We start from the raw sequence: 23,408 nt of genomic DNA on the forward strand, positions 1-23,408 counted from the left end.
GTCACTACTGTATCTTCATTCTTTTGACTGACATGTTCTCTATCATGTTCTTCTTTAATCTAGAGCATCAACAGATCTTAGAACAGTCATAATTAAATTAAAGCAACATTTTGGAAAGTGATAATTCACCTCTTTTGTCTTCTTAAGTAATCAACAACAGCAAGCATGGCTCGTCGAGATACTTTATCCAAACTTCTAAAATTATGGGTTTCTTGCTCTGGGATGTATATTTCAAAGGAAAGAATATAATGAACTTTTGTCATAACATATTCTTTTTACAAAATAAAAAGGTACTATTTTGTACTCAAGAAAGTAACTAAAAACTTCCTTGGATGGCATTTCCAAAATTAAACTAATAGTTTGTCACAAAAGGTATTTTTCCTCCTTACACAATGTTAGAGACACTACAGTAGTTTATACCACAATTTTATCAAATTATCTTTGTATTAATAATTTATGTATTATATTTCTTATTATAGAACTCAGAGATGCACTAATACGATAGCACAAATCTCCATAACAGACCTCTTCTCTTAGGCTTGAGATATAAAGTTATTCCAAAGTCACAGAAATACTTGCTAGTAGCTTTATTGCAGATTTTATACTGTGGATGCTTACACAAAACCCACTATTTCCCACATAGAGACACATTTAAAGAATTTATATTTCTATGCCTTGCTTCCAGATTAAAAAAAATAAAATAAAATCAGATGGCTACAAGTTGTGTTCCATTCACTTGTTTAATAATTTCTCCATTTTTCTGGTAATTTTTGATTTATCAATTACAAGAAGGAAGAAACAGGGAAAGCATAACCAAAGGTTTGATTACTACTACATTACAGTGAGATGTGGAACTAGCAATTTCCCCTAAAGAATGCAAAAGCCATATTAAAGAAGAAGTATCTGGGCATTTTGTGTGCTTCAACAAACAGAAATGAATGACACTTAGTTTCCACTGCTACCAAAGATCTGACAGAAGGAACACCAGCTCCTTCTTTTTAAGTCATCTCCCACATGCTTAACTTTCAGAAGACATGCAATGGGGACATTTGACTCTCAGTTCCTAGCACACCATGACGTTTTTCTCTCCATTCCCACGTGCTGCTCTCCTTGGCAATGGAGACAGCACCTCACAGGCAGGGTCCATTCTGTTGGACTGTACAATCAACGCTCCAAAGAGCTTGCTGTTTCCTCTTTCATAATTTCATCAGATGAACAACTAAAAATTTCTGAATGAGTTATATTTGGGTACTAGAAAGTATTAATGAGTTAGGGGAAGAAAAAGGTACTGGCCAAGAAAACCGGAAGAAAACAGTTATTCTTAGGGCTTTGTTGAACAGTAGGCCTAATTACAATAATGGCAACTGACAGCATGGAGTTCATACTCACTAACAAGAAGCTTACAGACATAAAATGAAAATGGTGCCTGTTTTTCATGGCATCAGATTGAAAATCTAAATGCTAAGGAGTAATAACTGGACAGGTATTTAGAAATATTAATTCAACAAAAAAATTACATCTCTTCTGCAAAATAACAGATTCAACTGACCTATTATTCGCCAGACCGACATGCACTAAGTCCAAAATATTCACTATTTTTAGTTTTGGTGGGTCTGACTCCAGTCAAGCAGTTGACAATTCACAATTAGGTTTGGTTTCTCAGGCAGCACAGTGATTGGCATGATGTTCACACCATTTATGCTTTAAACTGCCAATTTCTAGAACCTGAATGTCAAAATGGATCAATGCTAAGACTCTTGTTCGGACACACTCAACTCTCTCATGTCTAACTTCCTGGTCTTTCCTAGTTTGGATCCTGATGGATTGGAATTAATTTAGGTTTTCTTTGATCACAATCTAATTGGAAAGAATGCCAACAGTTTGATTAGAAGGTGCTTTCCTTTTAAAGGAACTTACTGCACTACTTATATGCTGCTGCAGTACTTTTGGTTACAACTTCCTTTCATTCTGCCGGAATGGAACAGGTCTTTTGAATGCATAGGGAGATCATTATCAATATTTGGCAGAAGCTAAAGAAAGGGTTAGTCTTCTCCAAGGAGAAAATACAGATAAAACTGCTTTTTATCGCTCTTGTTTGAGTAAGAGAGGAATTTAACTGCCGATTAGTCATTTTAAGAGACAGTCCACGACTCAAGTCTTGCAGCACACAACATTGCATAACACCTAAATTCAGCAAGTAATAAATATCATCCAGTTGTGAATAAGGAAAAAAGTTATACTGAAGAAGCTGCTTGGATGCTGCCAACGAACAGGTTCAAAATTAACGCTATCTCCACTGAAAAAGATCAAACAATTGGGCAGAAGTTTCTAAAATTCAGTCTGCCTGCAAGCGCACATCATACATTTGATGTCAGGAGATAGTTTTTTCACAACCAGAATCCCACTTTTAGTTGAAACAAAAATATCATGACATTACCTGAATCAGAATTTGGAGTAGATCTACTAGACGAGGCAAATTTGCAACAGGCTGTAAAAAACTTCTGGATATGAAGTGACAAAAGATTTCTCCAAGATTCATCTGAGTCATGAAGAACTATATCATGAATCAAGTATGGAAGCAAAGTTTGACACAAGTCTGTTTTCACCTAGAAAACAACCATGCACAGCAGCTGCTAAGAAAGACAACGGAAAAAACCTTTCTTTCTCTAGGTTACAACCAAACTGACAACTACTCAAACAAACATGCAATGTTTGAGAAAGAACATGGAATATGAATAATGTAAACCACTCAATGGGGCTGTGCTGGCATTCAGTTAAAGTAGCCACATAAAGTTCATCTACGTTACAATCATCTCTCAAAACTTGTATTTCAAGAATATATTTTATGAGTATCTGCAATATATGATTACAAAGGTTCTGAATTATTTAACAGCAGAAATTACTATTTGTTATCAAGATAAGTAATCATATTTTTTATGCATCACAGCACACACATACATACACACATGTGTATGATTTAGCTCACCTCACACAGTGGCTTCATTAACTGTAGAACTTCATTTTTCACACCTCCACTGTCCAATATCGAACTAGTTAGGCACTTGATCCAGGTCTCATGACTTTCTCCCAGAGGAATCCACAGGTTTGTGTCATCCAAAGTTTCTAAATGAGCCTCTGTATCATTAGCAGATACTACAAGAAACTAGAAGGAAAATACACATATTACAAACATAAAAAAATTCTAAGGTACTTAAAAAAGCCATATGGCAATCAGCACAGACCAAAATATATTAACTATTACTGATGCTTCAACTGACTAGCAATATCAATTCTGTTCATGTAAATGTCAAGTTTTCCAAGAAAATCTGAAAGTACTAAAACCAAAATTTTACTGATAATATCAACAAGGTCACTGTGGGCATCACGTTTAGGTCACAAATCAAAAGTTTCAAAATGAGGAAATATCTGATTCAAAATATCTGATTTGTGGTTAATTATGCACTTTTTTCCTGACTTATTTTCCACCGATTTTTTGCATCAAATGACACTAGAATCCTGAGAAAGTGTGTATTACATTCATCAAAGCCTTTAAAAAAATCTATTTTTATTTTTTCTCTACCCTATATGTTATATATGTAAGACATATCAGAAGAAGTACCTTTTTTCTAGATGTTCTGAAAGGCTGTAGATAGATTAACAGGGGATCAGCTTTATTTTTATAAACTTCCCAAAATTCACTTCCAGACTCTGTGGCTAATATGTTTTTCAAACAGGAAACAGCAGCAGCTCTAACACCAATACTAAAAAAAATAACATACACAACGTCTTTATTATTAATTTAATTCAGATATTTGACTTTCAAAATCACCTTTATAAATACACAAGGCAAATAACTCCACAGTCTATGTGCGCATCAAATCAGAAAATTTTGGAATAGGATGTGCCATTGCATATTTTATTATAAAACAAAGCCTGATTATTTCCTCCACAGCACTGCTATCCTGTACAGCACAGAGGAGACTCTCTGGCTTGAGTCCAACTAGGGAATTTCTAGGAAACATCTAAGTTTGACCGGGTAAGTAATGCGAGCCTTGAAGCAGCACATGGTTAGACACTAACAGGTGTTAGTAAAACTTTCAGAGAGTTACTCTGAGCTGATTTGAACAACATACAACTTAAAGGCTCCTATTAAGCTTTGAGGTAACTAAATAAGTATACTCACCAATTATCTGTTAAAGCAGTATTTATTTGAGTTAACATTATGAAGACCCACTGACGTTTTCTATCTTCAAATAAGTCTGCTGCTCTAGAATCCAGTGCATTTTCAGCACGCTGAAGAGCTATGGTGGAGAAATCCATGGGACCTATTTCTCCCAAGCAACTTCCAACAGCCTCTGCAAATGCAAGTAATTTTACAGTCTTTCTGTAGTTTTATGAACAGTAAAACAAAGTCTCACCCTGCTTTTAGAACTGAGATTGTTATGGGGCAAAAAGCTGCAAACATTATAAATAATCACTTAAGGAGCTTTATGATTAAAATTGCATGTTAAAAAATTTTGCAGCATAAGACTCACAAATAATAAAGTTATGCTTTTTAACTCAATTTTCTAGGAGTGCCTATGGCTCTGGATGTTACAGTTTATATCGGATAAGAATTTTGTTTTTGCTTCTGTCAGAAACAGGCAAGTGCAAAAGGTCAGAATCATTCATGTTCATTCCCTAAGGGTATGGTAAATACAAACAGTAGCCTGTGTAAACACAAACCGTAGACTGTAAACTCAGTCAGAATTAACCTACATTTTACATAAAATGATGTACCTATGTGTCCCTCATTTGTTTTCCAGACAAAATACAGAAAAGAATAAAACAAAACAAAATTGACCTTGAAAATAATATTTAAAAAGGCATGTTAATGTTCAACAGAAAGAAAACAAAATCTATTTCCCTGCTCTTTCTTTCAAACTCTGCATGTGCATGGAAAATGTTTCCATCTTCTACAACATTGTTTTAACCACCAGAACAAATAAAGAACACACTAAAGATACACAAGTTGGGTTTTGAACTAAATTTGACAAATCACCTAAGGAAACGCAATGAAGAGAAGGCTGAAACCTGCAGCTTGCAGAGGTGCTAAAGAATCCATTATACTGAAGTCAACATGAGTTTCAGTTCCTCAGCATGTAATTATCAGTCATTAGTCTTTTAGAGAGACAATATATCAGGTGTACATATAAAGGTGTTTCTGTCTAGTTTAGACATCTAATTTCAGTAATCACCAGCTTCGTGGAGGTAGTCTCCACTTAGGCAAGAGGGGATTTGGATTTTAGCTTTGGATCAAACATTAACCAGGCGGTCAACGTAAATGGTGAGAATAATTTTAATAACACAGAAGAGGCTTTAAGATGGAGAACAATTATTTTAATTTCCACTATGACACGCCTACAAAATTTTCAGATAAGTTCTCTTCAATTTTTTGTATTATTTTTCAACCTAATAAAGTGACCCATAGAAACAGATGACTCTTTACTGCATATAGAACAGACCAGAGTCTAAACTGATTGCAATTTAAATTATTAGTCAAAGTTTTAAAATACAGTGACTGAATAGAAGCTATATCAACCATTTTAACAATCCTGATGGCTACCTCTGGCAGGTAATGCAAAATAGCAGTGGGAAATAACATTGAGAACAGCCACAGTTTCAGTCTGGTTTTTGTAATGACAGCCCTAATTAGCCTGTGGGAGTAAAGAACTTACCCAGAACTGCTTTTTCTCCTGTATGGTTAACTGCCATCTTGGACAGCTGCAGTAAGTTCACCACTAATTTCACTACTACAGAATCTTCCGGCTTTTCTATCATTCAGAAAGAAAAAATAAATGCCAAAAATGTCAGTGTAGTTGTAATGTGAACATATTAGAAAGAAAGCACTGCTTCAGTGTCTTTTATCACCAATGTCAACACGCATTATCAATGTTGAGGCACGTTGGTATTAAACAGTACATCAAAAAAATTTTTCGGTTATCTTATTAATTGTAACTTGAAAATATTTCTATGCATTTGACTATGCCAAAGAATCCTCAAAACTAAAATACACAAATTCTATTGTTTTCAGCATTTTGATGCAGAAATGATGATTAATTACATGAAATATTAGCATAAGTTGGTGTAAGAGTGCTGTTTGAAACAGTGGTCATATTGTGTGATTCCACTGACAGCCCTTAAACTAATATCATTCTGTTCTAAATATGAATCCAAGGAATATCTCAAAAATAGGCTTTCTGCCAGGGACTTCTCAGAATTTCACTAGCTTTCAGTTGTCTAATTAACCTTGCCAAACTACAAACTCTCATGATGGGCATTTCCTTACATATTTGCTGCCTGCCTGAGGTCTTTATTTTAAATAAACATGCCAAACAAAATGTTCTAAGAAGAAAATATGATGATCTGCCAATGTAAGAAAAAAAAATCCACAGTAGTATTTTCTTAAAAATTCCACTGCTCTCTTGATTGGAATGGAAACCTGGGATAGGGCTATATGCTTGTTGACACCTTTATAAAATTGAATACATGTGTGGTCAAACTGCAGCAGTTATTTCTTAAATGTCAGCTTTCAGCATAGAGTTGCATAGCCTTTATCAATAATAGGTTTGCTTCTTTTTAGAAAATAAGAACTACTATTACTATTATTATTATTGTTATTATTGTTGTTGTTGTTCTTCTTCTTATTATTATTATTCAGAGGTTAACAGACTTCTAGCATAAGGCAAACTCAAGGCAACAGGCCCATCAAGCCTGCCAGCCTGCCTCCAGCAAAGCAAGAGAAAGTACTTCTCAGGTTTTGCCTGAGCAGATCTTCGTATCTAATAAACTTTATAAGATATATCTAATCCTTTTTAAGGTCTGTTACGTTTCTAATCTCCACAGTAAGTAACAATAAGTTCCACGCTGTATGTATTTTGAAAAAATGACATGGTTTCTCCCATATAACTGCTGTGAGATAATTTAATCTGTTGTCATAGAAGTGATAGGTACTTCCCTATTCAATCTCTTTTCCAGTCTCACAAGGCTTTCCTCCAATGGAAGTTGCTCCACACAAGCTTGTTGCCCTTCCACTAACGCTTTTCAAGCAGAATTTGGAAACTAAAATTGTAAATTATGTTCAAGATGTGGGGACATTATGCACTTGCACTGTGGCCTTAAAACAGACTACTACTCTTCCCCAAATTTTAGTCTGCACTTATTTACAATTAATTACATCAGCTCTTTTTATCTCCCCCTCATGCACACAAGCTGATGAAGACTTGATGTAGAGGTGAAAAGTGAAATGGTATGCCACAGGCATCTGAAAAAATAGAAAGGAACTGGGTGCGGACTGAGGGCTGAAACAGCATCCTGGGATGTGGCAAGTTTCAGCTAAATTCTACCATTTAAAAACTTCTGAGAGCTTTACTTTCTAACATACTATGACTTCAATAAAATGTAGCTTCGTTACATTTAAAAGAGTAGGGAGATTCATAAAACAAGAAAACTCATTAAGCAGCCATAAAACCATATATTATACATTATCCTGGGCATTCACAATCATACATGCCCCATGCCAAAATCTGGAAGGCTGTTTTATTCTCTCTACCATGTAACACCTCATATAATATTTATAAGACACTATGTTACAGATACTTCAGATTTTACATGAATAATAAATGGAATTTTACTTTGCATGTGAAACTATAATAAGGTTACATTGTTAAACATACAAAACCCTGGACACAAAATAAAACCTTGCTAAACACCTAAAACCAGATACAAAAGAAACAAAACACGTATATCGGTACCCTGGAAATTTTTCAGGAGATCCTTCATCTGATCTTTATATTGTTCCAATTGTTTGCGTAAATCATACAGTCCTTCAAGCCGTGTTAAGGGCAGTGAATCACAAACACCAACTGAGAGAAAGTGATTAATTTCCTGCAAAACAACATTCTGTACTAAGCACATATAACAAACAAATATAAAAGCTTCAGGCAAAGACGTGGCTCTCAGCAGTCCACAAGGTGGATATTAACAGATGCAAAGTATGAATAGAAACCTACAAATATCTCAGTCTCTGAAAACTGGCAATAAAAAGAATCTACGTCTAATTTAAATATTTCTCAACTGTAGCTAGGAAATCCTTTTTATTTTGTAAGTTTGCATTACCAAAAACACTATGTCATGAGATATATTTTAAAATGTAATTACCTCCAAAAGAGAATATGGTCCTTTACTGTATTTTATTTTCTGCTGAGTTGCTCGCAAATCTTTAAAAGCTGGATATTCAGGAAAAGGATCTAAGCATTTGATTGCATGATAAAGATTTTCATTATCCTTATTATCTATCACCAGATACTTCAACAAGCCTAGGACCTGTATATAAGAAGTAAATAAAACCCAAAAATTACAGAGAAACATTAAGAAACAATAAGCCATATTTCTTATTCAGGCTATAATGTAGCTCTCCAAGTTCCACTAAACTGCTAAGATAATTTATTTACACTGATAAAAGTTGTAAGATGTTTAGAGGCTTGGGGAAATGACAGACATATTCTAAAATGGTGAGGCATTTTTGCTACTCTCCCTTCCAAACCAAAATCAAAGTTTTTACTATCATGGCCTGCAGTTCTATCCTGTTTCTTGATGAAGTTGATCTCAAATACTGGCCAATACAATCACTATGATATTGACAACGATTTAGCAAAACACTGCACCCAAACAGTTCTTCCGATGTTATCAAGACTTTATTATTCTCACTAAAGTGCTGTTAATTTGAAATTCAGATCAATATCATAACTTATAGCCCAAATCACTGAACTCTGCAGAATTTGTTTTATAACAGATCCATAACTTGAATAAATGCTTGACAAAGTGGTACCATACTTTCTTTGCAAAAACACTGCTTTTATGCTTAAAAATCAATGCAACTGGATATTCAATCCAAGCTGCTTTGAGGATTCTACAATCTAAATCATGATGTTTTTATTTGAAGACCTGTGTTTACCTGAAAATTATTAATTAGCCTCCATTTAATACTAGAAGAAAAAATAAAAAGAAGAAAAAGTGATCATTAGACGGTGGGCTTCCCTGCAGGAATATGATATGAGAGGGTTTCATATTTGACATCAGTTCCAATTCAGAGAAATTTCTGTCCTCCCCACTTTGTTTCTGCTTAGGGGTGCCCTGACAAGTTGCCTTTGCAGTTGTGCATGGACAACTGTTTGCATCGACATATTGTAAATCTGATCACGATCATTAAGCTGGGAAAAAAACCTGCCAAGTTAGTTTCAGCTGGATCAGCAGAGCCCTCCAGCTGAACTGGAAGGACAAGGAGAAGGATAATGTAGAGTTACAACGCAACCACAAAGGTGCATATGGTACTGTGGGATCAGATTAACCCAGAAGGCAACATGAGGACTGAAGTGCAACAGGCATACTCTGGAAAATAATGCTTGTCACACAACAGAAACTGCTTTGTTTCCCTTTTAAGGCCTATGTGCAGGATTTATTTTTAAAGATTATTTGTTAAATAAATAGCTGAACCATTGAATTCTGTTCTCTGCATACTTTTCCTCTTTGTCCTCTATACACCTTCTCATACCAAAAGTCTTTATTCGTATTTCCTGTGAAATCACCCACAGAGCTTTATAAGTAACTGTTTACTACTCAACGTGCTATTTGGCAGAAGTACCAAAAGTGAAGATACTTTTATTTAAAAAATTAAAGGCATACTATCCCATCCCAAACAGTAATTTTTATGTAAATCTCCAAATCACAGAAAAAAGGAATTAAAATTGAACATGAGTATAGATACAGCTTTAACAACTGTGAACATGAACTAAGAAGCTAACAGATAAGGAATAAGCAGCAATGCAAAACTACCTGGTCCTGAATCTCAGACTGGTTCATGGCAAGAGGTATTAGGGTTCCTACAATAACATGAAGGTGTGTCTCTAGAGCATCACTGCAACACGTAACCGCTGTGTGGCAAACATGATGAAGGAGATCACAGCAGACTGAAAAGCTGCGCATGGATATGTCTCTGATAATAACAGGTCTGTCGTGGGAAACAAAGTGAAATACAAATGGTCATTGTCTCAAGTATCAGCCTATTACACAACAGGGAAGAAAAAGGGGAAAAAAAAAAGATAAAATAAGGAGGAACTGATTCTCAAGTTTAAAATTTATCAATCAGCTCTACAGACTTAGCTCAGGAGACATAGAAAAACTTAAACACACTGAGTTTGACTTATCACTTTAAAAAATGGAATAAAATCTTGTAGAAAAATACATACCAAAATGGGAAAAAAATAAAAAAAATAACCAGAAAAGGCTTTTAGACTACTATTTGCCAGAACAATGTTGACAGAAACAGAACAAAGGGAAAACCATGCTCTCTGAATCCTCCTCTATCTAAAATAACCATTAGTTAAAAATAAAATTAAATATTATGTTACAAAGGCCACCTGGGGATTATCTAGTCCAGCTTCCTGCCTGAAGCAGGCTCAATTTCAAATTCAGATAAGGTTCTCAGGGTTTTGTTGAACTGAATTTTGACATATTCCTTGGATGGAGAAACAATAGCTTCCCTGAGCAACGTGCTCCGGTATTTAACTATTCTCACTGCAAAAATCCTTTCCCTTACATCCAACCAGAATTTCCCACCTTGCAACTTGCTGAGTGCTACCCCTTGTCCTTTCACTGTACGCTTCTAGGAAAAAATCTGACTTTACCTTTACTGTAAGGTGTTTTTCCCTCCAGAAATTGAAGAACAGAAATTAGATCAACTCTACCTATCCCCTCCAGGGTCTTCCAGTCAACCTATCCCAGTTTGTAATTATCTCTCAGGTCCTGGCTGGATGGGTGACACAGTGGTATTCCATGTCAGGTGAGAGACTTAATGGTTGCTTTAGTTCAGTTTCACAACATACCTGTTGTCCCACTCTTACAGCTAGACAAGGTCCCTCTGAAAGGCAGCCTTGCCCTCCAGTGCATGGACTGTCCCTGTCCCAGTTCACTGTTAGTTGCAATAGTAAGTCCCATAATAATGGCATTTACCATAAAATCCACACATCTCTTCAACATCTCGGCCTATGAAACGCTTCAAACAAGCAAAGCAATCAACTTGCACATCAACTCAAAGATATTTAGGTGAATAACTGTCTGGGAAATCCAAAGCTAAACCTGAAGTAAGAAAATACCTTAGTCTGCTTATCTGAAAGACAAGGATCTCCATTTAAATCTTAGGCCTGATGAAGGACCAATTTTCTCAATCTGAAGCAAGCTAGGATAACACGTACCAATTCATTTTGCTAGGTACCCACCAGTGAAAATATAAATGCCAATACTCTTTATTAATTCAATAAGCACATTTTATTTGACCTGTGCTTATTTTGCACTTAACTCCACATTTTGAATTTTTCTCCCATATCCTTTAAATTTCTAAACACCCTTTCTGTCATCAAAATCTCCCAACACTGTTTATTTGTACAATTTGATAGCCTATTACATGCTGCTGCAGTATAGTGACCATCTAAATACAAGGATAGTACAAAACATTCCATACTTTAGTAAGAGTTCTATATTTAAATTCTGAAATGATAAAAGAATGGCAATTCAATTTTAAATCTCAGTAAATTTTAATTAAGTCTATAAATGAATTCACATCTGCTGGTGATATTGAAATGTATGGTTCCAAGAATAAGGAAGTACAGACAGGAAGAACAAGAGATAATTACTGTATTTACCTGCTATTGATGTGGTGAATCAGGGTGTAAATTACATCTCGGAGTACAAAAGCCCAGGCTCCTCCTAAACCATCTTTTATTTCTTTAAGTAAGAGACCAACAAACAGGTGATAAATTAGAAGAACTCTGTGTTTCTTATAAACGTTGTTTGTATCTGATACATGCTTACAAAGAGCTAGAAGGATTTTCTGGAATGAATCCTAAAAATGAATAAATTTTGAGTAAAAAATTAATTCATAATGTCAATACAGATAAACCTTACATAAAGAAAAAACTTAAGCAGGATATATATATTTTGTTAAAGGGCATGGGCAAAGAAGCTTCATTATTTTTATTGCTTTAAACAAACAAAAGACCTACATGGAAATGAATTCTCTGAGCAGGACTATAAGCCACACATTGCCTCATTTTCTTTTTTTTATTCCTCGCAACATGAGAAATGTTATGCACATTTTTCAGAAAGCCAAACACTTATGGTAATTTTTACCAACAGAAGAAACATCGAACACAAAGCATTAAAACATTGGGTAATGATTCAACCTATATTCTTTCAAACATAATATTAATGCGCACAAAATGCACTATTTCATGGAATACATCACTATAGACTGCAACTGTTAAAACTGTAAATTTAAAAAACCCATCATTTTAAAATACTAAAAAGTCTGTGTTACATTAGAAAAAACTTACTGCACTGGCTGGCAATATTAACTTTTACACTCAAAATATTTAGATGAACATGGTCCAGAAAAGTTTTTTTCTTATTTTTAGATTATTTATGGATAGGCAAAGTAAGTTCTTGACAACATATGCAACAAAATAGCATAACTCGAAACAGCTACATTTCTAAGGAATAAAGTTAGAAGACAGTAATACATTCAGGTTTTATTGCAAGGGCTATATAATTTCACGTCTTCATATTTGCCTTTAAAAAATGAAAATCAAGTTTTGAAAAATATCACTGACTATAAAATTTCACAGTCAGTAAGAGTAGCTAACATTTATATTTTAATTGTAGGCCGTATTTAGATAAAATTGGCCATAAGTAACTATTTTAGAATGTTCTTCGGACATATGACAAATATGTAACATTCTAAATTGTGTCCAGTACACACAGATTTCCCCAACCCTTAAAATAATCCTCTCTACTTTATATATATTATATAATGCATATAATTATATAATTAACAGAATTATAGAACACATATTATATAATGCATGTAATGCAACAATTAATAAAATACTATAATTATATAATGCACATAAATCTGTCCCTGAACTTACGACTTCTTCCATTTCAGAAGGCAAATAAAAGAACAGAAAAGGGTCTAAGGTTGTTTATTTTCCTCATATAGAAATGAAGAAAATGTCTAATTAAAACAAAATGTACCCATAATACAAACTCTACACTCTACAGAAAAAGAAGTAATTATTACATACTTACAGGGTTTTTAGAAAGAACTGCTACAATACTTTTTAATTTGCTTTTATGACAGTTGCTAATATAGTCCAAGGTTGCCTTAATCACATAAGATGGAAAATGAGGAGGATTAGGAGCAGGATCCAGTTCCCTAAATGAATAAAAAGGAGATTTATATTTTTCTTACTCAAAATAAAACACTTTGTATTTACTACAGTAATTCTTTTTGAATAAACACATGAATTCCTAGAAAATTTTTTCTGCTTTCAGTAAGAAGCATCAAAAGCACCTAGAAAACTGACTTATACCTTACTTTGTAGCTGCTTATTGTCCTTCTATGGCAGCTTTCTAAGATGTATTTTCTTAGCATTCTTTCATATTCTTTTGAAAGATCTTATTGCTAAAAACCCACACATTTGCCTACTAAGGTACTTTGTGGGAAAATCTAATTGCAAGTCATGGATAAAGCTTCTGCATTTTGTAATTGTGGGAACAATTTCATTGAGAAAAAAAGTAATCATGAATCTCATAATAAAAAAAGGATAGTCAACTTTTCTGGGACCTCGAAAAGAAAAGAAATGCATCATGGTAGTAACAAGAAAGCAAAATCTAAGTTTCATCACTCTTTTCTTACTATTCCCTTCTTAGAAAGAAAAATTTTATTTAAAAGCAGACTCCACAGTCTGTTAATAAACTTACAGTAAAAAATTTCTTTAAAGAGTTTGGAAATCCTCAGCCATTTAACTTTTGGCAGATTTTCAAAGGAATGCTTTGGTTTCCTTCAAGTTTATATTTCTACAATAAAGATACCTTCTTCAATAACTTTAGGAAGTGCAATGTTTTTCCCAATAGTTTGCATCTTAACACAAATTACCTGAATTAACTGAAAAGTCAATAAAAATGAAGATATTTATGGCATTAGAATATTTCTATTCATTAGGAATTTATTTGGCATTGCTTAACCAATCTCCTTACCAAAAACAAGAGCTTCCACTACAAGAACTGCTAAGAAACTTTACTTCTCAGTGACCTCTAGTTATTAAAGACCATTAAAAGAATCACCTTAGAGACTAAAACCTGACCAATTTTACACAGAGGGCAGTCCATCCAAATATGAACTAATCCAAATTGGCACTGTCATAGTCCAGCTCATTAACATACAATGGTATTCTCTTGCCCACACAATCATTCTTTCCATTAACTGAAGAATTATAGAGGTTCTCCTTCCTGATCCTGGTGAGTAACTATGCGAGAAAGCATGACTGTGATACATCATTAGTAATGACAATAAAATCCTTCCATTCTCAACTTCAAGGTCACCTCTTATGCCTGAAGGGCATGTTTTAGTGCACCATGTTATATAAACACACTCAGCATTTAGAAAATGTACAAATACATACCTTATGTATTTATTTAGATGAGCTCCTTCTTCTACCATGGTACCAGGCGGTTCATGTAAAGTCATCAACAGTTCAACCACAATCTCTGGTAAGTTATTATGAAATAAACTGTCAATTTGCTACAACAAGAAAAATAGTATTTTAATAAGAAAAAAATATTTGAGCTAAAATTCTTTAATATTTCTTTTCCTTCTGAGAAAACCTATTTTCTCCTGCTTTGATTCTCTATTTGTTCCTTTATCCATGACATACAATTTATTCATAAATTAAGCCCGGTTAAGTCTTATCTATGGCAGTCATGAACCATTAACAAAATATTTTAAGAGGGAAACATGACAGATATATGACAGAGAAACTCAGGGTTATATAATGAATGGTAAAAAAATTTACTGCATTCTGAAAAAAATTATAATTCAGTCAACTGTCTGCCTGAAAGTTTCTATTGAATAGCTACTTGAAATCCTTGGGATTTCTGGCTGGTTTGAATTCATTAAAATAATAATTTTGTATCTATAAACAAACTGTTTACATTTAGAGAACATAAAAATGTTTCTTTCTGGTCTGTTAAATGCTATAGAACTCAATTTACACATTTTAAATGGATACCTGTTTTCCTAAGCAGTTTTCATCCTTAAGCATGTCATAGACTTTAGAAGCCGTATCTCTTTGCTCCTCTACTTCACTCTTTCCATGGCTTTGATAGGCAAAATACGGAAGGATATTCACGAGCAACTTTGGAAAACAGTCTGCTAGAACTTGTCTCCAGTCTTTTTCGATCTTGTCAGCAAGTGACTTCACATCTTCAAACTGACTTCTAATCACCAAGTGTGGAACCAGAACTTTATAACAAGACCTACACAGGGTAAATAGATTTCCAAAATGTCCTTGAACTGGCATTTTTAAGAAACCTTGAGCATCATATAGCAAATACTGTTCCTCTACTTTATAACAAAACTTACAATCATTGCTTAGCTACTGCTACACACAAAAAAATAAATCTTACCTGCATAAATATAATATACATGACGCTTAGAATACATTTCAAAAGTTCTCAATACGTTACCTTACAACAAAATCCTGATGCATTACTACGTTTAGAAATTTGGGACCCTGTGTCATAATTGTAAATAAAATCTAAATAATGCTTTCATATATAGCAAGCTTACCTGTAGAATTCCGCAAGGCTAGCACAGTTCAGAAGAACATAAGGAAAAGCAGACAGGCTATATCCACTGTCATTTATTTTCAGCCACTCCATCACCAAATAGTCTAAATGTGACATCATGAAGTCTTCTATACTTTTATAGCCAAAAATGTCAGATACTTTTTTCAAAACCTGTACATGAATTAAGATTGCAAAAATAGCATACTGAGTACATGATACCATGGCAAACTGACAGCATTACACCTCCATGTATACCCCTCCACCTTTTAATGAATACTTGCATAACTCAGCTACTATTAGCATGAGCAAGTTTTTTTTATTATTTGTATTGCCACATCTCAGAACAGCGCAATCAAGGAATTTTGTGAAGTAGAGACTTTGTGTAAAAACAGAAGCAGCGAATAGAAAGAAATGATAGAAAGGAGAGAAAACATGCACTTAAAAAATGACTGGCATGAAAGGCAATCATTTCAGTATGCCCTTGTGAATTTCAAAATAGACACATACCATCCTCCAATACTTTGCATTTATTTTACATATTTTCCACATTGGAAAATTTGCTTCCACTGGGTAGAAAGATTTTTTAAAATGAAATCTACAATCTTAAATGTATAAAAGTCTATTTGTATTTCAGATCTGTGCTTTGAACACACATGATTTACCACTAAAATTGGCTTTTATGATGTCATTATTTCTATGTAAGTAGTTAAATATAATTACGAATTCATTTGGTTATTTAAATACCACATTAGTGATACCCTTACAAAATTTAACAACTTTCAACACTGACAAAGCATTTTGTACTCATCCAATTTTAGCCCAACCTACATATAAAATGGAATTTTATACTTGCCTTTTTCACCAGGTGAGGTTCTAATCCATTCTCTTTCACAGACTGGCAAATGGCAAACAAAGCTTGCTTTTCACAAACTGGACTGCAGCACAGAACCATGGTTATAAGCATCAGCAAAACTGCTTTTCCATTATGCTGTTTGTCCAAAAGATCTTCAGGGCTTGCATCACCCCTGACCTTCAATAAGAAATAATGAAGAACTTGGACAAACATTCTGTTAAAGTATTGTCCTAATTAATAAATGAGCATAAATTATTTAAAGTTAAGGGCACTGACATAAATACTGCTGAAAATCTTGCTTTATTTGCTTAAAAATTACTTCCCCCAGCTGCTGCTTCACTCCTCAACTAGAAGTTACTGCCTCCAGCATGCCAGCACACCTGCTGACACCTCATACCCTCCAGTTCATATTATAATATCAGTAGTTTAAACAAATGCAACCCACTTAACAGAGAAATTATGGAGGCACAAGACAAGTCTCCTTTTTGCTACTCCCTGATGCATATAGGAAAGAACTGCCTTGCAATTCAAATGCAGGCATGGTGTCGACAAGTGATGAGTTTAAATAATATTAAGAAACTGCAATGAAAAGGCAGAAGCTGAGACAACACCAAACTGAGGTGACAGAAAAAGGAGCCAAGATAACATAGAAATAAGATGAGATGACAAAGAGCTGGAGGAAGCAGTTCTGAGACAAAACACAATGACAGAGAGATGAAGCCTCAGCAGCAAGCCCACGCTAACAAGACAGTGGGCAAAGGGAAAAGAAAAAAATGCAGCAGAGAGATGACATGCAGATAGATGACAGCATGATAGAAAAAAAGTGGAAAATGTAGATGATGTAGATGACTTAGCAGGGTAGCAAGGAGGGAAGAAAAGTGAAAGACACTAAAGGAAAAATTAATAGTTAAAGACATTCCACAGTAATATACCACAACACTGTATTTCCAATCACTGCACTGAAGTCAAACTTTTCCTTCATTTCAAGTTTCTTCTGAATAGTTTAGTTTTTTAAACATATCTTAAGTTTTGTGAAAACCACTGCTCTAATACCTTTAGAAACACGATCTTTCTGAAATTTACAAACCTGGTTTTATTCTATGTAAACACAACTTAATTTACACTGCCTCTTATTCACTATTTGTATGTTGTCTAGATTATCAAACCTACATTTTTCTATGATTCTTAAGTGTTACAGCACTGAAGCGTGCAACAAGTACTATGATTCAGAAGAGCAGTCTAGAACATATAGTGAAAAAATTTACAAACTTCTAATGTGGGTAAAACAGTGAGTTACTGGGTGTGTAAGAAATTTCCTGACTACCACTTTGTTTCACCAGTTCAGATTACCAGAAGTCCAGAAGAATTAATGTTCTTGGAAAACTAAACACAAGCATGTTAAAAGTAATTTTATTCATAAAATTAAAATTAGGCAAAACTAATGACTAGATGTTGGTACCAGGTTTCTCATTCCTTCCTGAACTCTGAGATAGGCATTCTCAAAAGCCTTTTGCTGGAGCTTCAAGGGAAGAGGTTTTGACATTCCAGAAGAATCCCTCTGTTTCACATCTTGAAACAAACTTTAAAAAAAAGAACAATCATTATTAGCATAACATGTCTACAGAGTTACTACATATTGTGCTTATCAAATAATAATATTCTGATTTTCTGAATATAATTATTTTTTTCTTAATTTTCTAATAGAGCAGTTTCCCTCCACTCCCTAAAACATAATCAAGAATCTCTGTTGGGGTGAAATGGTAGAGAATCGTCTGAAAATACATAAAAGTTTCCCAATCTTTGCCAATGCAAGAAGGCAAACTTCAGTTGTCCATCATAATGGAACATTTCATGTCATGAAGTATGTTGAGAGTGTATTTGTTGAACAGATGTGTAGGTAAAAGGAGTTTCTCAAAGAGCATATGTTTTGCAGATAAAGGCCTAACCCACTTTGTAACAAATATGGGAACATCACAGTGAATCAAACCAAACATTACTCCAGCCATTTCTAAGTGACTATTAGTGTTTACCTAAGAAAGATCACCATATGCTTGCCTTGAACACATAATAATTCCTTGAATACAACATTTGATCACGGGTGACCTAGGCACACCATGAGTCAGAAGTGCTGACTGTATTTAGTATACTTCAATAATTTCCTCTTTCATTAATTTCTTGCTTTTTGAACCACTGTAAATATTAAGACAGTTGAAGGTAGTAGAATAACACTGAGGGTAAGTTGTTCTACAAAGAAATAAACCACATTTTTTTGGAATCTTGAACCTGTTAGCTTCACTTGATGTCCCCTAGTCCTCAAACTGAAAAGACTGTCAGTATTCACTTTGTTCTGATTTAGATTTTGTGGACTTATGTTATGCCTCCTGCAATTCAACTCTTTTTGTGCTGAAGGGCTTCATTTTATGCAACCAATAGTTGTGCATAAAGTGTTTCATACTTTAGAACATCTCTCCTCTACTCCTATTTCAGTTCAATTACACCCTTTTTGATGTATGGAGGAAGAACTACGTACAGTATTTAAAACATGAGATCCTTTGAAAAAGTTTTTATGCTATACAGTGTACCTAAACAACCATTTTCTATTCAAGTTTTGCATAATAAATTTAGTAAAAATTTGCTATCACATATACTTTTATATACATATGTATGGTTTCTCTCTATATATGTATAGATCTCTCACATCACAGAATAACTAAAAAGTAGATGAAGTTGGAACATTTACTGTTCAAAGCTGAACACAAAGTAACTTGGTACGTTTTTATATTCCGTCAAGATTAAAGTCCCAGAAGTACTGAAAAGTGCAGCTATGCAGAAGCCAAAGTGATACCTAGTAAGGTGAAATTAAGCATCATTTTATAAACAGAAAAAATATCTACATTGTCACCTGATAATTGACTTTGCAGCAAGAATGCGAACTTGATGGTGACTGTCTGCAAGGAAATGTGGGAAGGCATCAGTCACAGGCAGATCTTCATTTCTCACATTAAGGATTGCCCAGTTGCAATGAGGATCGGCCTGAAGAAAATGAATATTGTGATTTAAAGTCTAAATTAGATGCACTGAAAGATGCAAAAGATCTTTAGACACTATTTTTAATTACATCTTAAGTAAATATTTAGCATGCTGATGAATGTCAGAAAATCTGGGATTACCTCAAGCAGGGCTTTCAAGCAGTTTAAAAGGGCCACTCTTACTGACACAGTGCACTTCCCTCCTTGAGATAAATGCCTAAAATAAGGAAAACTTGAATAAAGGAAGAAGTTGCCCACAATTTTGAAAAACAGCAAGTTAGCTTCTGCTGCTCACAGTTGATTACTTTGTACTCAAAAGGTACGTTTGGGTCGATTTGACATTTTTATTGGTAATTGCAAACTATTCATTTTTGTTTGCTGAAGTTATCACTTGTAATAATTACTGATGCAACTCAGCGTAGAATCAGTCTTTGTTAATTCACAACAGTATAGGGTTTATTGTTTCAATACTATCTTAAGGACAAATCTTTGCTACAGATATAACATGTCAGAAAATCCAGAAAGTTAAATTCTGGATAAAGATATCATAGTATACCAACAGCAAGACACAAACAGCACTACAGTCTTCAGACTGATAGCAAAGTAAAAAATTAAAAATCAAAAATTTTATGTCCAATAGACTTCTTCATTAGATAACATACCAAAAGGCTCCAACAACTGTCAAAAATTGTCCTCTGGCACTCCCTGTCTCTTCAGCATGTGCATCGAAATGGGCCAACCCTACTGCTACAGGGAGCAAATTATTCAGAATTTCTTTACAAACTTCTTGATCTCGACGGTACAAAGAACACACGGTACTGTGAAAAAAAGAAAGAAAATCTTGAAACACTGAAAATCCACCAAATCCTCTAAAACAGATGCAAAACATGTTGAAGAGTTTCTCTCTTACGAAAGAGGCTTCAGAAGTATATCTGCATCCATTGCAGGCAAGAGGTGTTCTTCAGTAGGGAGCTCCTTCAAAAGAACCAAGTACTGTGGAATAAAAAAAAACCAAATGAAATAAAAAACCCAGACAAAACTAAAATGGAAAATGATACTTCATAACTGGAAAATAATACTTTAGAAAATAAGTAGACAAAAAGAAAAATTAGGAAACTTTTTTAGTAACTCTTACACAAAATCATGCAGCAAAGATACCTATTGTAAGCTATTGTGTGTTAGACTGGTCATGTTTTCATGCAAAAACTGTCACACAGTAATATAGATCATGAAATTTTTAGTTCTGGCAGTAAAAATATTTCCTTTGTAAACTAAAACATAGATCCTATTCTACTACAGAGACTGTTTTCAGTTATTTAACAAATAATCAATAATAAAGGCAAGATGTTATACTTCTTAACTCTTTATTTTCTGGCTTAAAAATTCTAACTGCTCTTTCCCTGACCACAGCACATTTCAAAAACACTAGAAGTAGCCATTTTAAGTCTTCTCAGGGAACCGACAACAGGAGAAAGACAATATGTAACTGACAAGACTTTACAAATTTAATAACAGTACAATTACAGAGGTCAGTCTGCTGCAAAAAAAGCTCACACTCACCATGTGCAGATGTAATGGCTTAGTGCTATCAAAGACACTGCCATCAGTAAGCATTAACAGCTTCTGCCGTATGTCAGAGGCTCGGAAGCTCACTGTCTGAATTTGGGCTGTAGTTACAGAAATACATAGGAACCTCACAATTTCAAGGAGAAGTAAATCCTGCTTTGTCAACTGTTCCTCAGCTAATGGGCTCAAAGCACCTGAAAATAAGATTTCCGTGTAAGAAATGTTTCTCCAAGGACAACAGAAAAGGCGGTAATATTTTAGGTCTTTACAAAACTAGTAAGTTCTCAAAACAGATAGAGGACAAGCACCTTTACGTTTATTTGTTATTGAGCAGTAGTGCATCAGTAACAGTTAAAGTGTGTTTCCCACTTCTACAAAGGCCCTCTCTAACACAGGTTTTAAATTTATGTGCCCATACACACAGCTGATTTCTCCATCAAGGTTGAAATGAATTCTGTAGAACCATCCGCGACTGTGTTCTTTTGTACTGTTAATTATTTCTTAGGATATATTTTAAATTACAGATTCCCCAAAATTGAAATTATGACAATTACTATGTTAATATCCTAATATCCCATGTTAATAACCTAAACGAGATAGGCAGACATGTAATTTTCCTGTCACATTTTGGACTCCTGTAAGTTCCAGCAATTACTAGCTTTACTTATTAGAATATTATCTGGATAAGATACTTATAAAGACATTTATTCAACATGACAAGAAAACAGACCAGCCACTGTTTGTGACAGTAATATAACACCCAGATTTCCTTCTCAGTTAACAGTAAAAAGACATAGTCCTGGTTAAACATTAAGATACACAGCATTTTAACCATGAATGTAAAACAAAAGAGAGCATCAGTACTTGTAGCTCGTAACAGAAATAAACTGATAGATTCATGCTCCTGCCCCTCTGAAGGTCCAGAAATATTAAAAAACTGACCATGTCAAGAATTACTCTTCAGGAAAAGGAGAAAAGGAGAAAAACTTTTAAGAAAATGCAGCACAGTCTAATAAGAGACGGGTATTCTATAAACATTTTTTCTTGTCTCTTCTTTGCCAAAACTTCTGCCTGGCTTTGAAAAAGTTAGCTACCTTCTCTTCTTGCATTTTACTACTTATAAAATAAAAAATAAATTTCTCCTTTCTAAAAGAGCTAGAACACTTCATTAACATCTTTAAAACACTGATGAGAATTAATTGCTTAGGAAGTACCTGGTTCAACCATTACCTGTTTCAACTACTAATATAGCATGATTTTGTATCTTGCTATCTTTCAAGCGAAGAGCAATTTGTAAAATCAAGCTTTTGCAAGTAGTTTTGGATGTAGAGAAGACTTACCTGTTGCAGTTTGCATATCACCAGATTCATTTGTATCACTGATGTCAGTCACTGAATGATTATCGAATAGATCATCAGATACCTGGTTATCTACTTCCACTATACTCTCCTCAGGATCATTCCTGAGATCCACTTCTCCCAGTACACTTGGTTTTCCAGTAGCTGTCATCTGACAAAAACACATCCTTTTAGAGTTGGCTTTTAAAGACAGAAGAAACACCGCAGACACAGCACAAGAAGAGACATTACAGTTCCTCAGTAAACTGGAATAGGTGAGGGCAGTAAGAGCTACATGAAATTCATAAATTTCATCCTTTGGGGTAAACCTGTCATCTACACATATGAACCATCTGAACTATTTTCTTCAGGATATAAGCTTCCTTAGACAGATACTAATCTCTGTGTTAGTTTTTTAAAAACAGTTCTCTCTACAAGACCCACAAACTTCTCATCATGCTTCACTATTACAGAGAAATGAAAAGGCATGTGACTTTTTTGGGGACACACTAATTACTACTTTCCCTACCAGATGACAAGTTAACAGAAGGTAAAACTCTCAGCTCTTCCTCATCTACAAAAACAAAGGAATTTGCCCACCTGGACCTGACTACAAGAAATGTGCCAAAAAGAGAAGTTTTAAGTGTAGTGCCACACTACTACTTTTCCCAGTGAGCCATTTACAGTTAAATACTCACATAATAAACAACAACAAAAAAACCCTTCAAAAGTGCATTAAAGTTAAACATCATGTGTTATAGAATTATTTGTATATACTTCCACTGTAATGAAGTATTAAAAAAATGAAAAATAGCATAATTTTGTTTTTTAATGTGAACTAGAATGCTAAACTCAATCACATGTTATCCATCTGCTCTCTTTTTTTCCCTAAGCTGTGTT

General features: G+C 34.3%; 1 protein-coding gene across 3 annotated transcripts in view; it reads right to left on the bottom strand.

Annotated features, from left to right (window-relative positions):
• The window catches only part of ATM (ATM serine/threonine kinase), a 64,450-nt gene that overhangs the window by 26,740 nt on the left and 14,302 nt on the right, over positions 1–23,408 (bottom strand). For all 3 annotated transcript variants that reach the window (XM_051779787.1, XM_051779789.1, XM_051779788.1), the window contains exons 17-38: positions 22,512–22,680; positions 21,166–21,365; positions 20,516–20,598; positions 20,268–20,423; positions 19,747–19,822; positions 19,479–19,609; positions 18,036–18,156; positions 16,577–16,753; positions 15,725–15,894; positions 15,165–15,411; positions 14,559–14,677; positions 13,183–13,309; positions 11,739–11,938; positions 9,874–10,048; positions 8,200–8,364; positions 7,794–7,926; positions 5,718–5,813; positions 4,184–4,355; positions 3,620–3,761; positions 2,987–3,163; positions 2,438–2,606; positions 130–217 (exon numbers count right to left, since the gene is read on the bottom strand). In XM_051779787.1, coding sequence (XP_051635747.1) covers positions 130–217; positions 2,438–2,606; positions 2,987–3,163; positions 3,620–3,761; positions 4,184–4,355; positions 5,718–5,813; positions 7,794–7,926; positions 8,200–8,364; positions 9,874–10,048; positions 11,739–11,938; positions 13,183–13,309; positions 14,559–14,677; positions 15,165–15,411; positions 15,725–15,894; positions 16,577–16,753; positions 18,036–18,156; positions 19,479–19,609; positions 19,747–19,822; positions 20,268–20,423; positions 20,516–20,598; positions 21,166–21,365; positions 22,512–22,680 — 3,293 coding nt within the window. The remainder of the gene's footprint in view (positions 1–129; positions 218–2,437; positions 2,607–2,986; positions 3,164–3,619; positions 3,762–4,183; positions 4,356–5,717; positions 5,814–7,793; positions 7,927–8,199; positions 8,365–9,873; positions 10,049–11,738; positions 11,939–13,182; positions 13,310–14,558; positions 14,678–15,164; positions 15,412–15,724; positions 15,895–16,576; positions 16,754–18,035; positions 18,157–19,478; positions 19,610–19,746; positions 19,823–20,267; positions 20,424–20,515; positions 20,599–21,165; positions 21,366–22,511; positions 22,681–23,408) is intronic.

Source organism: Manacus candei, unplaced genomic scaffold, assembly GCF_025592945.1.
Source record: "Manacus candei isolate 608988 ecotype Guabito, Panama unplaced genomic scaffold, ASM2559294v1 h1tg000014l, whole genome shotgun sequence".
In the NCBI taxonomy this organism is placed as follows: Eukaryota; Metazoa; Chordata; class Aves; order Passeriformes; family Pipridae; genus Manacus; species Manacus candei.